The sequence below is a fragment of the Hemicordylus capensis genome, chromosome 3, assembly GCF_027244095.1.
Source record: "Hemicordylus capensis ecotype Gifberg chromosome 3, rHemCap1.1.pri, whole genome shotgun sequence".
NCBI classification, from domain to species: Eukaryota; Metazoa; Chordata; class Lepidosauria; order Squamata; family Cordylidae; genus Hemicordylus; species Hemicordylus capensis.
Genome location: NC_069659.1, coordinates 218842847 through 218858435, shown reverse-complemented (window position 1 = coordinate 218858435; position 15589 = coordinate 218842847). Strand labels below are relative to the sequence as shown.

Here is a 15589-nt window from a genome sequence, read left to right as displayed (position 1 = left end):
TGTTAATAAGGAAGTGCTTAAATTGGAGTATTCTTTGTTAAACTGCATTGTGATAGTATAGTTTAAAGAGAGTTAGCATGGTGTAGTGGTTAGAGTGCTGGACTAGGACTGCGGAGACCCGAGTTCAAATCTCCATTCAGCCATGATACTTGCTGGGTGACTCTGGGCCAGTCACTTCTCTCTCAGCCTAACCTGCTTCACAGGGTTGTTGTGAGGAGAAACTTCAGTATGTAGTACACAGCTCTGGGCTCCTTGGAGGAAGAGCGGGATATAAAATGTAATAATAAGAATAAGAATAATTAATAAAAAGTAGCTGATGAGTTCAGTCCTTAAGCACCAAGAAAGGTAACCTTAATTTTCCTGCACCAGAGTAAAAGTTATGTGTCTAAGGGTGTGTTTTGTTAACCAGTAACCATTTACACAGCTGTAGTCCATGGCTAATACAGAAACTGTATCAGATGAAGTGATATTTGATTGGCTAGCTGGCATTGTGACATCATCACATTGATCTTTGATCGGCTGGGATCACATTGTGAGGAAGAAGAAATAAGTACAGTCAATTCCTAGTGAGGACAATGCTTCCTCTATCAGATTGCCCTCATTCTGAATGGGTATGAGGAGATAATTGCGCTGCTAATTATGTTGCCATAGCTTGGGGTGGCTTTCTGCCACCGTACAAGTTGGAGAAGGAAGGGGAGTGCAGCTGTTTCTGGGTGAAATTTGCCTCTGACCCCCCCCCCAGTTGTAGAAAGTGGGGGTCCATTTTTGTAGGCCACAAATAGGACTGCAAAGTCAGGGTTTCTGCTAATTTCAAAACTGCTTCCTAAGACTTAATTGGTAGATGAATGGAGATTTCAAATTACCTGAAGTTATCAGAAAACTGAAAGAGGGAAAATATATCATTAGAACTATGACTGAACCAAAACTACTTATCAGTTTTCATGTTCATTTTCATGAGCATCAAAAATCTCCTCCCTTTTGGTGATATTGCACTTGTTGCAAATATATTTAATTAATTAATTAATTAATTAATTAATGCTGGTCTTCTTGGCACCACTTTCTGCCTCCTTTACCTTCACAGTCCCTAGCAACATTTGTCCAGACTACCATTTGATGTTATTGGGTTCAATCCCATATGACTTTGTTAATGATTCAATAGCATTCAATAGCAGTGATGACAAATGAAGCCAAGGATTCTTTCTGAGGGCAAAGAAGGAAAATGGTACTGAGAAGTCATAGCAGTCTGGGGAATAAAAGGGCATTAAAAAACAAATAGCATTAAAATAACATGGATTTTAAAATGAATTTTGTATTTTTAAAAGCTATTTGTTCAGTTACGTTGGTGTGCCACTTTTGAAGCAAATACCAAAATCAGAAAACTTTTGGCACAGCCGTATTTGGAATATAATTGGATGCTTATTTTCAATATAATTTTAGTATACACATCAATCTCATAATTTATTGCTCCTCTAATCTAAATGCAAAAAATTGATGTTCTGCACATGGGCACCAGAGGGCAGAAATTATTTTTATGTGGGACACAAAACTATTTTGTGAATGTCTTGTACAATGTCCTGCTACTAGGACTACTCTAAGTTTTTAGCAGTATTCTTACAGTAATGCTATCAAGACTATTACTGCTTACTGCGTTGAGTAATTCTAAGGACTGGTGCTATTATAGATGTACAGTATATGTAAAAAAATCATACCTTTTCATTGTAAGAGTCAGCAATATTAGAATACCTTGGGGCAGTACAGCTGCTGGTATCTCTGTGGTTGTGCCAAAGACTGTTCAGGTATAAGAAAAGTCCTCTGCTCTTGTGAGTATCTCTGCAGAACCAGATTTCAAGGACCCTCAGCAAATGACTCCCCATAGCCCCTTCTTGCCTGGTGGGCCCCAAGAGCGTTGCACCACCACCACCACCACCAGAAGGCTATGGGTATAGAGGTGATATCTAGGATCAACAGTGGGCCCTTCAGAGAGCCTTGGACCTAACGATGCTGACCCTTGCTATTTGACCCTGTACCTCAGATGTTATGGCTAGCAGTTTCTGAAACAACACACCCATTTGCCAAGGCAAACTCACAATGTTATCAAAAGAAAAAGTGTGTCAATAGCAACCACCACTGATACTGAACAGAACTCTGGCTCCCCAATTAGGATGCCACTTGCAGGCCCCTATGCACCAAGTAACAGGCAGCAGCATCCCAAATTCCTTGCCAATCTTATTTGACCCATCCTTCAGTCCAAAAATATAGCCCAGGAAAAAACAGTGTCCCTCCTTTGCTGGTTCCCTTAGTCCTGTTTTCATAGCCAAGTGATTAAGAAGACTGTAGTAGGACACAAGTTCAAGCCTTTCCCCTAAGTGAATTGCTCAAATCCAGCCTTAGCTTCAGCACAGTGCATGGCTACACAATGAGGCCATTCACATCATCCAAAACTGTCTTCTACCCGGGTTTGGGACCTGTGTGTACACCCAATCTTTGGTTATGTGGAAGCAAGGTAAGAGGAAAACCGGGGTAGAAGTGATTGTGTGGAAGCAAGGTGGGAGGAAGAGCTACCCAGGTTTTCCTCCTACTGTGCTTCCACACTATCACTTCTGTCCACTAGCATGGGTGGACAAGAGCCTTTCCTTAGCTCCTTCTACAACACATATCCTTCAGCACGTCATTTTGGCCTTCCGCTGGTGTAGTTGTGGTAGTGTAGTGATGCCATCATAGCTACAAAGCACAAAATGGCAATGCCATCATAGCATTGCAGTAGGCCTTGGAAGAGAATTCAGTAGTGTTTCTATCTTGTCCAGCTGGCATAACAGGAGGACTGGATTATTCATGTCATAAAACACCCAGCCACTAAATACCCTATTTTGGGAGCAACTGAGAACACAAACTAATGGGCTTTGCTATAATTAGCTAATAGCACTTAGCCTAAATATGCAATGAAGGGATGTTGGGGCCACTCTTTATAATACAAAATAAGCCCAGGAAAGTGTGTGTATCTGCCTTGTATATATCAATGCCAGTCTCATCAGAGAATGTAATTTAAAGGCGCAGCCTTTGCTGATTTGAAGGGTTACAAGATGAGATATTTACAAAGATGTGAATGCCTATTTGAGCAAAGGAGACTGGAAAAAAATGTTTGTAGATCTAATCTGTCCCTGGACATCTATAAATATAGTTCTATCCTGGTCTTCTAAGGTGATGGGTTAAGCAGGTTCAGGCTAATCTCTGCTTTCGGCCTGGCTTCATAGGGATGTTGCTAATTGCTTCTCCATTAGCATAGTGTGTCTGCTGGAAACTGTAATATCAGCTACTGACACTAGATGTCACCAGAAGAGTATTTTTCATTCTGAAATGTGTGAAGGTTATGTTGATATTTTTATGCAATAACACCTGTGGTATGCCTCTCCATCAAACAAGGCAAAAAATGACATGCAAGCAATTATGTTGAGGTTCTGATAGCAGGATAAAAGGCAGATGTGTCGAGCTCAACTCTATTTAATAACATCACCAGTTGCTGCATTGGTGCTGTAATGAACACACACATTAAGAATTTAATATATGAATATGCTGATGGGATACATTGCTGTTTGTCTAATGATTTAGGCACAAATCAATTTTAGGATGGGTTCATACATAATCGCAGGGCCCACTATTGTCTTGTGAGAGCATTTCAGCTGTTACTGGCTTGCAGACAGGAAAGGTTTGCATGGAGGTGCTTTTGGTGCCTGTAGGTGGTGTATGTATGATGGCTGAGATTTCTCTATGCTGCTTCATAGAGATGGTGATTTCATACACACTTCTAGGGTTGCCAACCCTACAGGACTGACCCGGACTCTCTAGGGATCACTATCATTCTCCAGGTGTCCATTGAAAGCTGTCCTGGAGATTGTAATGGTGTGACATGTGAAAAATATTGGGGAAACTAACTGGGGGAAAATCCCCAGGAAAAGCTTTAGTCAGAGTTGGGAATCCTACACATGGTCAAGCTGTAAGATGAAGAATGTACAAGACTAATAGGTATGACTAATCTTATCATTCCCGCTGAGGTTCACAGACCTCGTGTAGATGCATTATCCAGGTTACATTAATCATTTCAGGGCGGAGGATATTTTTGTCTTTGTTACACTAGACAGCTGTCTTGCATGAGATGATACAGCATAGCTGACGTAGCATCGCCGCGATGAGTCTGAGCTGGGAGACTCCTTGTTCAAATCTTACTTCAGCCCTGATCTCAGTAGATGACTGTATGTAAGCCAGTATTCTCGCCAGCTTCCCTCTGAGAGAACTCCAGGGTCAGAGATGCCACCAAAGTCCTCCAAGTTCAGGCTTGGGAAAGGGAAAGTAAACTTCCCCCTTTTCATTCAAAGGAGGAGTAAAGTTCCAAACAGCACTTTTAAGCCTGAGCTCAGAGAAGTTTGTCCCTCTCCACCAGCCCTCTACACTAGCCCTCCAACCCCCTCACTGTGCTCTTTGCTTACCCCGGAAGTAATGGGAAGTTGGGAGAGGGGCTATGGGAGTTGTAGACCTTAGCCATTGCCCCTCCCCACCTCTGTGCTGAAGTGAGTAAAGGCCATGTTTGGGGGGCTTGGACAGCTGCCATGGAGGGTGATTAGGGAGGCAGAAGACATTTGTCAAACCTTGTATTGGCTCAAAGTGATCCAACTTCTCTTAGTTTGGTTTGGAAGAAGTTGGATTGTCTCTGAGCCAATATGAGGTGAGTGGGGAAAGGTTTACCCATCTCTACCCCAGGTACTGTTGGAGGAAGTGGCTTATCTAGATCATTTTCAATCTAGTTTTCAGTCTAATGTAGGGGATGAAGATTGTCTTAATCCTCCTGGCTGAGAGCCTGCACTGCAAGAGGGGAAAACAGACGGTGACCCCATTGATTTTTGTAGGCTTCTTAACAGGTTCCGTATTTTCAGTACCATCATTCATAGTACCATTCTGGACCACCTGACTCAGTTGGGAGAGGAATGTATCCCTTTATCATGGTTCTTCTTCTTTTTGGAGATCCGATTCCAGAAGGTGGTGCTGGGGGACAATTGCTTTGCTCTGTAAGAAAAGTCTTAAGGGTTCTGCAAAATTCAATTTTGGCTCTCATGCTTTTTAACAGCGACATGAAAACAATGGAGGAGGTTGTTTGGGACGGGGGGTGACATGCCATCAGTGTATTGCTGACAACTGGCTTCATTTCTCCTTTTAATCTGATCCAGGTGAAGCAGCTGCTTCCCTGAACAGAAGCTTGAAAAAGAATACCACCACCTGCCTATTGACAGGGATGGCTTGGCACTGAGAACACATTTCACCTCTTCTGAAATATCTAGTGCTGATCAGAAATGTTTCCTCAGCCCCAGCAATTCATTCACAGGCTGCAAAGTGGGGAGGAAAGGTGAAAGAGAGTGAAAACTTAACAGCAGTTACAGTCCTTTCAGCAATTGGTGGCTGCCATGTTAAACCCATAAGTCTCCTTGGAGCAATGCTGTGTCATCATGGCATTGTTCTAAAGGGAGTTACATATTATTTTAAAATGGTGACCCCTGGGTGCTAGCAGGAAGTCTGTCACCACTGGGAGGCGCTCTACAGCTGCGAAATGCGTAGTGGTGGGGAGAAAGGGTGAGCCACTGTGGTTTGGGGATTTTTCACAATCCTTCACCCTGCAGTTTTGAACTGAAAAGTTTCTATGGAGAACTTTATTATTATTATTATCATTGTTTACACAGTCAGACAGGTGTTATTGACTGGTTTGTTTTATCCAGACATCGAGTCCTTCCCAAGGACCTGGGATGGTTGAATTTTATTATCAATGTTGTTGCTATTGTTGTTATAGATATCATCGCAGAATATAGGCTGTTCCCATTATTATTATTATTATTATTATTATTATTATTATTATTATTAGTAATTCGATTTCTATACCGCCCTTCCAAAAATGGCTCAGGGTGTTTTACACAGAGTAATAATAAATAAATAAGATGGATCCCTGTCCCCAAAAGAGCTTACAATCTAAAAGAAACATAAGATAGACGCCAGCAACAGTCACTGGAGGTACTGTGCTGGGGGTAGAGAGGGCCAGTTACTCTCCCCCTCCTAAATAAAAGAAAATCACCACGTTAAAAGGTGCCTTTTTGCCAAGTTAGCAGTTAGACTTTCAGATCAACCTTAGAAATACCTGCATTGTTTACCAGTTTGTTTACAGCTCCACTTCAGAATACAGTGTTTGACCTTTGCAACTTTACATCTAGGCCCTGAGTATCTCATTTCTCTGGTGGCTCTGGAGTTATGGAATAAGCTTTCCCAGGAAGATGGTGAAGCTATTCTCATGAGCAGCCTTACCCAGGCTAGGCAGTCCAGTTGGGATTAGGCTGCTCATATGGAGTGCTGGGATCACTCCCACCCCACCTAACCTTATTTTTTGCCTTGGCTTTTACTCAGTGCTAAGGGCACAAGCATGTCTTTAACCCCAGCACCAGGGTCGTGTGCCTGAACATACACTGAGCCGGATGGCAAGAGTGCCCAGCTGAGGGGGGATCCCTCTATGCACTGTGCTTCTGGCATGGTGCATTGAGGGATGCTGGAGAACTTACTCCTCCAGCTCCCTGCTCTGCTGCTTGCCATGGCACTGCTCGTGAGCTGCAGCAAGCAGCAGAGCAAACAGGGGAGGGAAATTGTGTGCAGGTTGCGTGTGCGTGTGTGTGTAATAGTGTATATAATATTATGTGTAATAACAACAATATGGATAAAAATAAGAATAACATATATGTAGTGTATTTCCTCCTTATTTATACACCAACAACCTCTCAAAAATATGTCCCTGAGGATCCCACAACCCTTAGGGACCCTTAGGAGCCTGCCTCCCCACCAGCCCTCCCCCCTCTAGCTTATTTGGTTGTGTGCACACCTTCTACGGGTGTTCTTCCCTGTTCTCTTTTCAGAGGCAGGTGAGAAATTCTTTGTTCCGCCAAGTGTTTGGGAATCAAGATGGAGATTTTTACAATTGCTTTTCTGTCATTTTAAATTATTCTGTAGTGTATTAATTGAACTTATTTTAAGATGGAGAGAGAGAGAGAGAGAGAGAGAGAGAGAGAGAGAGAGAGAGAGAACAGTATTGTTGAATGGTGATTTAGAAACAGTAGCTGACATCCGGCTAATGACATGCCCATGGAAGAGCATTTTCAATCATGCAAGGAAGGAGGGGCATTTTCAGTGATCCCCCTTTACCCCTGAGCTGCCTGTGCCTCCTGAAAACATGTCCCTAGGTTGTAGGATCCTCAGGGGCATATTTCTGGGAGGCAAAGGTGGCTTCAAAGAGAAGGGAGAATCACTGAAAATCACTTGTTAGGTGGAAAATGCTCTTCTGCTGGTGCATTGTTGATCTAGATGTTGACCAGTGCATAAATAAGTGGAAAATACACTACATAGATGCTATTCTTAATTTTATCTATGTTGTTGTTGTTGTTCATAATATAACACACACACACATACGCACACACCCTAGAATATTTTCCCTAAGTTGTAGATGGGAGCTGAGTATATGAGAATAGTGGCTTGTCATAGGCCACTATGACATGCAAGGCTATACAATATAAGCTCATGGCTAAGGTGACTTGACCCAGCTAAAGGTATGCTGATTTTTCCTTTAATATATTTTCACAGTTTCTAATGAATTAAAGCTAACTACTGCTTAGAGAGAGACTCATAGATACACTGGCACAACAATGTTTAATAAAATGCTTGCACATGTCTTTAGGGTCTGACCTCCTCTGGAGCAGCTACCCCTGCGTCAAGGAAGATTACTCTTAATAGGATTTGCTACTTGGGGGCTGTTGTCATGTCTGTTGCAAAACCTGCACAGTGTTTACTTACAGAAGAATATGGACCTCATGTGTCACACATTTCTTCTTTTTCTTCTTGCTTTTCATGGGACAAACTTTGTGATTTCATCTTGTGTCACTGGATGCTTCTGTTCCAATGATAAATTTGGAAGGTAAGAAATATTGACAATTTATTTGTATCACAGAAAAGTGCCTTTGAAGGTGTAGTGTATCTGGGCAATTATGTTATACTAAATTGTGTCAAATGGACAAATGGGGACAATGGGCACAACCTAGAAAAGGTTAGTCACAGAATTAATGGGACCTAGTTAGTCACAACTAACTGACTAACTAGTCACAACTCAATGCTGCAATTCTCTGCAGAATCAATTGGACGTTCACACCAATAGATAGCATGATACTTAATTTTGAGCAAACATGTTGGGCTGCATATTCTATCCCATGCCTTTCAATGTGACTTAGCGGCAACTAACTTATGCTGGCTTGTGCTGTCTCGCTCTCTTTCTCATGTGTGTGTGTGTGTGTGTGTGTGTGTATATGCTTTAAAATATTTCTTTACCACCCAAAACATGTGTCTCTGGGCAGTTTACAATTAAAATAATTTAAAACATCAAATCAATTAACAACTGCAATTATTTAAAACATTGGAAACATTTAAAACCAAAATTTAAAAATATTAAAACTATAAATCTAATTAAAAGCCTGGGTGAATAAATGTGTCTATTGTGCCTTTCTAAAAGTTGCCAGAGATGCGGAGGCTCTTACTTCAATATTTTTTATTTAAAATATTTATATACCACCCCAAACTCTCTCTCTCTCTCTCTCTCTCTCTATATATATATATATATATTCTTAAATCTATCTATCTATCTATCTATCTATCTATCTATCTATCTATCTATCTATCATTTTTAATATTGGGATATGAAATATGAGTTTCCTAACATATTTCCTAATGTGATGTCTGTTGCCCTTTAAATATGTGTTTGGTTTTTATGGGTGGGAAGATGCAAATAAATCAAATCCATTGCTATAGTGCCTGCAAAAAGAAAAGTTCAATTGTAATTATTTTATGGTCCAGGCCATATAAAGAGTTAGAATTGAATGGGCGTTCTTAGAGTCCATAAAAGCACTTGTTAACTTTGTCAATTTACTTTCTAGGAGTTTGCTGTGCATGTCTACATCTTTGAGAAGGATCCCGGAAGGCATTCCTCAAAATATTAAAAAGATTAGGATAGAAAACTCTCACCTAACAGAATTGCCCCGTGGGTCATTCTCTAATTCTAGTGCCTTGGAATATCTTTGGCTTAATTTTAATAACATCACAGTCATGCATTTAAAAAGCCTTGAGTACCTGAAGGATTTGACCGAGCTGAGATTGCAGGGAAACAAGATAAGTTCAATACCATGGACAGCATTTCAAGATACTCCAGCTTTAAAAATACTGGATCTAAAATACAACAAGCTCGATGTCCTTCCAGAACATGCTCTCCGCTACTTGCCTAACCTGACCTACTTAGACTTATCTTCAAATCAGCTTACTGTCATTTCCAAGGATGTTTTCTATAACTGGCCTGTGTATCAAAAAACCCAGCAGCCGGATAAGAAGGTAGAAGCTATTTCTAATGCAGTTTTGGCCTTGCACGATAACCCATGGATATGTGACTGCCGCCTCCGAGGGTTTGTCCAGTTTATCAAATCTGTTAGCCCACCCATAATTCTGATGAATTCCTATTTAACTTGTTCAAGTCCTAAATATAGGGCGGGAAAGTACTTCCATGAAGTGGAGCTGAGCACCTGCATGAAGCCATCGGTCTCTTCCTTTGAGTCCAATGTTACTGTATTTGTTGGACTAAATGCTACCTTGACCTGTATGGTGCAGGCCAATCCTTCCCCAGCAGTCTGGTGGACCTATATGCTAAAACACTTACGAGGATTTAATGGTAAGCATGACTCCATTGCAAGTAATTTAATTGCCAGCAATGGGCCATATCCTACAGTCACTCTATAGGTTGGTATCTAGTCTTTCTTTTGCCTCTGAACTTCTAATCTGAGGCTGATGTGTATACTACTTAACCTAATTTAATCCATTGAGTTCAGTGAGACTGAGCTGATTTAAGCCTAAATACTTCATCTTTTTTGTGGACTGGAGTGCCAGTTGTTGAATAGCAATTGCTGAATATTATGAGTGAAGTTTGAGCCACAATCATTGGATTTCTCTAAGGCCTACCAGGTTCTGCTATATTTTTTAAAAAAATCCCAGTGATTTAAGAGGGCAGGAGCAGATATTCTGATACCAATACCTTCCTTTTTGGTGATAATCTTCATGGGGGCACAGTGGGAAGCTGGAAATTGAGCATATTATAAGGGTATTCATACGCACAGCCTAACCTAGGCTTGGGCAGCCCAGCCTGGGTTAGGCTGCATTTGTGAAGCACTGGGATCCATGTGAATCCCGGCGCTGCCCACCTGATCCAGCTTTTTACCCCGGTCTTTAGCCAAAGTTAAGGGTCTGAGCACACTCTTAACCCTGGCACTGGGATTGTGTGTGTGCTCAGGCTGCTTGCACCCCAGGTGCACACAGAGACAGGCATCTAGAGTGCCCATTGCATGGGGGTATCCCCAATGCAGTTCTCTCATTGTGGTATACATGGAGGCCAGGAGAACGAGTCCTGGCCTCCACTGATCTGCGCTGCACAGAGCAGCATGGATCATCTGGGTGTGTGGCGCCATGTAGCAGATGATCATCTGGGGGAAGGTAGGTGAAACTCTGCCTCCCCTCCCCGCCTCATTCCCTGCCCTGTGTAATAACCTTTATAAATAGGTAGGTATGCCGAACCTCCTGCATTTTCTTCTGCCCCACATTTCTTATGGCTTGTTGAAAGCAGTTTTCTGGAACCTATAATGTATCTGTAAACCAGAACATAATCTCCTAGTTTTGAAACCAATCACTGGGGCACAACCAACTCTGGAACAGTCCCACTGATTTTAATTGGACTGCTCCAGGGTTTATGAGTTATCTGTCACAGCCAAAGATAATCATGTGTCATTTGCTTCCTTATTTTTTATTATGCCTTGAAGAGATTATTGCATGGATTCATATTTCCCTTCTTCCTAAAACCATTTAATTCCTCAGGATGCACTCACTGGATTTCAGTTTTTGTAAGCTTCCTCATATATCTGGTACCACTTGCTTGCTTAATGTGCAACACATGTCTTTGATTATCAGTTCTTGCCTGCATTGGTCATCATATAGCAGAGGGCCTAAACATGCTGCAATGAGCCCTAAAGCACAATCCACCACAAATTAATTATGACTAAGTCCAATTGAAATCAACGGGAGGTAAGCCAGTCACAATTAAACCTTTTTCCATTACTTTAAACAGGACATAGTCACAACTGCTTTTCTTGGATTGTAACCACTGCCTTTAAAATATATCCAATAACTCAGGCTTTTCATTTGCTCTCTCGTGACATATATTTACAGTCACTCACTGTATATTTTTTTCTATAAAAACCTAGTATTAAATGTATTCCAGAGTTATCAAACATTGTTAAGGCTGAGTTATAATTCTGACTACCCTTGCTGCTTTGTTTGTAATTTTCTTGAACAGGTTCCTGTGGGGCTTAAATTTTCCTGGCTAGCCTCTGTCCTGAAGTAAATTGTTCTGGACAGTTAAAAAAATTGCTTCAGCTAGTTTCTGAGTTATCAGAGGACAAAAATAAATAAATAATACCGTACACTTTCCCCATAGATCTTAATTGTAATTTTCTTGCAGCTCACCCAAACGGTTGAAGCTAGGACCATTAACCTTGATTTGATTCATAGACTTCACACAGGAGAAAGGAAGGTCTCAGGACTATAGTAAAAGAGTTCCATATTTTTGACATTATGGGGTCAGTTGCCAACCAGTATAAATTATTGCTGCTCTGTTGACTTAAAAATCCTAATTTACACTGGAGAAGAAAGGTTCTCTACTTTGAAACAGAGATACCACTGCCTAGCTATATCTAATCAATGCCTGTCGGATCACATCTAGGATTTCCATGAGCACTGAACAAAGCCATGTTCTTCATAACAATTCCTCTTTGGTCTGCTCTGAATATGGGATGTGCAAACACTAATTCCCATGATGACTGGACACCTTAGATGTACCTCATGTACACAGGAGAGTCTGAGGCTTCCCTGCAGCCTCTGCTGCTCTGGCAAATTAAAAAGAAACAAACCCAAAAGAGGTTGCACAGAAACTAAAGAGTCATGTTAAATCTAGTGGAATTTTAGAGGGATTATTCACATTTCTACAAAAGACACTTCTTCATGGTTTGGGTAGGGTAGGGTAGAAAGGGGAGGGGAGGAGAGAACTGAAATAATGGGATTATTATTTTCAGAAAGCTACTGGTACTGAAAATAGAATCTAACATGCTTGACTTTGGTCTCCTTTCCCCCCAGTGTCCACTACCCATATCAGTGAAAATATGACTAAGTCAGAACTGGTGATTCCTTCAGCTCACCTTGTGGATGAGGGTAATTATACTTGCACAGCTGCTAATTTCCTTGGCAACACCTCAACCATCATCATGCTGAAAGTTCAAACCCCCAGAATGGTGGCTTCTTCCTTCTCTTCCTCCATCTCAGAGGAGAATCCATATATTGATGTGAGGATCGCCAAGCAGACAGTGTATGGAATCACTCTGGAGTGGTATACAGTGACTGAAAATCCAGGGGAAACTTGGTATACCCTCCATTTTGGAAAGTATGATGACTCCAAGAAAGACATTATTTACATTGGCCCCGGCATCAACAGCTACTCAGTCAATGACCTGCTTCCTGTCACCAAGTACGAAGTGTGTGTTACTCTGAGGAACCAAATGCCACAAAAAGGACAATGCATTGTGTTTGTTACAGGAAGTGACATCAGTGAATTGGAGCAGAGAGAAAAGCTAATCCACATCATCATCATTGTGTGTGCCATGGTGTTGGCTGTTCCTGCTGGGATGTATGCATGTACCACTGAGACCAGGTTTAATTGCATGGAGAGATGTGCCGACCTTTGCCGTAAGAACAGGAAAGGACAAAATCTTAGAGGAGTCAATAAGGAGAGCACATTTGACAGCTTGCCGACTGGCAGCGAAGAAGGGCTGTGCCACCGAGACTCCAGTGAGGGCAAAAAAAAGCCAAAGGTTTCTGAGGACAAGGAGAAAGCCAACAAGCATGAACCTGAACACAGAAATAGCGCTGATCTGTATTAGCCAATTTCTGAGCACAATCCCATATTAGATAAGAGAAAGATGAATATAGGAAGACTGGCAGAAATATCCCAGCCATGCATTCAGTAGGTCTTTGTGTTACATCCATGTCAGCATGTGACAAGCACACAACTAGAACTTTGTTTTTCAAAGGCTGGGGCACCACCAGCAACCTACCGGCAGGCAGGGTTATTGATAAGCAAGGGAATAAGGCATGGTGTACACTGTTCCAATGGGAACAGCATGCCTCTTTCAGCTATCTAGCTGTGATTTATGAAGCAGGGAGTAGATGGATGGAATTGTATTGCTTATAGAACAACCACTCGAGTATGAACTATTAGTATATGCCCAGAAAACCTTTATAGGCATTCATCAGTAATTTAGATTGCCAGGCTGTTTTGCGATTCACCTCATCAGCAGAATGGGGAAATCACTAATTATTTTGCACAGAACTAGCTCATAAATGCTGCACACTGCAAGACAAACAGTGAAAGGAATTGAAATAAATAATGCACTTAAAATAGAAGTTATGTCTTTTCTGGTCCAATGTATTGGCCCCAATCCCACTTTAGTCATGTGTAACAATTAGTGGATCTGGAAGTGGAGGCGCATCTCTACCAGAATCAAAAGATCCTTCAGTTAAATGAAGTGTGATGAGTATCATGATGGGGATGTGCATCCAAATGCTCATCTGCATACATATCATCTGCGCAGGAGCCTTGCTCCTGCTCATGGATTATATGGATGGTTTTTAAGGGGGTTTAGACAAACGCATGGAGAAAAGCTCTATCAATAGCCATGGTACCTAAATGGTGCCTCCATTTTCAGAAGCAGTGTGCCTCTGAATACCAGCTGATGGGGACAAACTTCATGGGAGGGCTACTGCCTTCATGTCTTGCATGTACTTGGTGGCATCTGGTTGGCAACTGTTGAAAACAGGATGCTGGATTAGGTGGATTTTTAATCTGATCCATCAGGGATCTTCTTATGTTCTTATAGATGGCTGGACTGATGTAAGGATTTTCCAGTAGGTACATTTATGTTAACTCTTTTAGTAAGCTCTCGCTAGTAACATCATAAACACTACAAAAAGCCAGCATCACTTTAGTTAAACCAAAATGGAGAACTGAACTTTAGAAAGCTTAAAGCACAGACAGTTATATGAACCTCTTTGCTTCTAAAATGGAGATGTTCTCACTTCCTTGCTTCATCGTATTTTTTTAATGTGTAGAAATAGATATATGCATGTGCACTCATAGCCACACAATATAAAAATGCTAGCAAAACTTGTGTGAGTTCTCACAGGAATTCCTCATTGTTTACACAGGCCACAGTCCAACACACATGTGGAAAAGATGCTGGGTCAATATACTTTTTGCTCTGTGGAGAAAAACAGCTGGGGAGAGAGATCTTTTTAGGAAGCAAATGGCCTGTAGGGGAAAAGATGAAGAATCCTCCCCCCCCCACTGCTGCTTTCAAATTCAGAGCCCCCACAGCTAGACTAAAGTTAAAAAGAAAATCTGGAGACATACTGAGGCTCTCCACACGAGCAGTGTAGAGAGCCGAATGGGGTATGGCGTGGAGAGTGGGCTTGGCCTGCTCTCGTCACAGATGATCATACAGCCCTCTCTGGGCAGCTGGATCGGCCACCCAAATGACAACTGGCTCCATCACACAGCTGGTTTGGGCTGCAGGGATGGGGGCCACCTGGCCCCCAGAAGTTCCAGAATGCCTCATGCAAGTGCATGGGGCATTTTGGGGAGACCCCCGAGGCCAGGAGGATTTCTGCAGCCTCCTGGTCAGGGGCATCCCTATGAGTCACCATGCCACGGAGCCGTGCCGTGGTGACAGACAATCACAAAAACAGGGTTAGTGAAGCGCTCGCTCCGCTAACCTCATTTTAGAGGAGGGGTATTTAGTCAGGCTAGCCACTGGGCTCACCCATGAGTCCGGTGATTCCCACAACCATTGGAAAGTGGACTGGACCCCCTTAGCCTGCTTTCCAGCAGTCGTGAGAATAGCCTCACTATCTTTTTCTGTTTCACATCTAGTTAGAGACAATCTGATGCTCCTCTGTCCATCTATCTATTGTTCATTTATAGTTCATAATGGGGGAAATGCAATTCCTGCTCTGCCAAACTTTATTTATTATTTATCAGAATAATTTGACCATATTTCAGTATAAACATCCAAACCCAAACATCAGAAACAAGACAGACATCAAAACAGAGGAGTTTTATAGAGAACACTTCATCATGATGGTAGTTGCAGCCATTTTGTTTTAAGTCAGTTGATGCATGGATCACCGTTGCATCCTTTCAAGCAGCAGAGCTGCACAACCTTGAATAAGGGCCTGAATCTTTCGCTAATATTCTGTAACTGGGCTCTTCAGCAAGGCATGTACAAACACTGCTGTTTTTTAAATGGTGTTTCCCATCCCTCCTCAAAGGAGTACAGGGTGGGTTTGGTTGAGTGATCGTCACTGATCCAGTGCTACCCAGTAAGCT

The 15589-nt window shown here is 41.9% G+C and overlaps 1 protein-coding gene across 1 annotated transcript; it reads left to right on the top strand.

Annotated features, from left to right (window-relative positions):
• Positions 1 to 3978: 3978 nt before the first annotated feature.
• Positions 3979 to 13204, top strand: LRIT2 (leucine rich repeat, Ig-like and transmembrane domains 2). The gene is made up of 3 exons (XM_053304203.1): positions 3979 to 4020; positions 8997 to 9778; positions 12286 to 13204. Exons 1-3 carry the CDS (start codon positions 4004 to 4006, stop codon positions 13083 to 13085), a joined length of 1599 nt encoding a protein of 532 aa, XP_053160178.1. The 5' UTR covers positions 3979 to 4003; the 3' UTR covers positions 13086 to 13204.
• The last annotated feature ends 2385 nt before the right edge of the window (positions 13205 to 15589 follow it).

What these genes read in the sequence shown, in the direction of transcription:
- LRIT2 (XM_053304203.1), top strand. An exon ending in ACACTTACGAGGATTTAATG is followed by an intron (nt 9,779 to 12,285) that starts GTAAGCATGACT and finishes CTTTCCCCCCAG; the next exon opens with TGTCCACTACCCATATCAGT.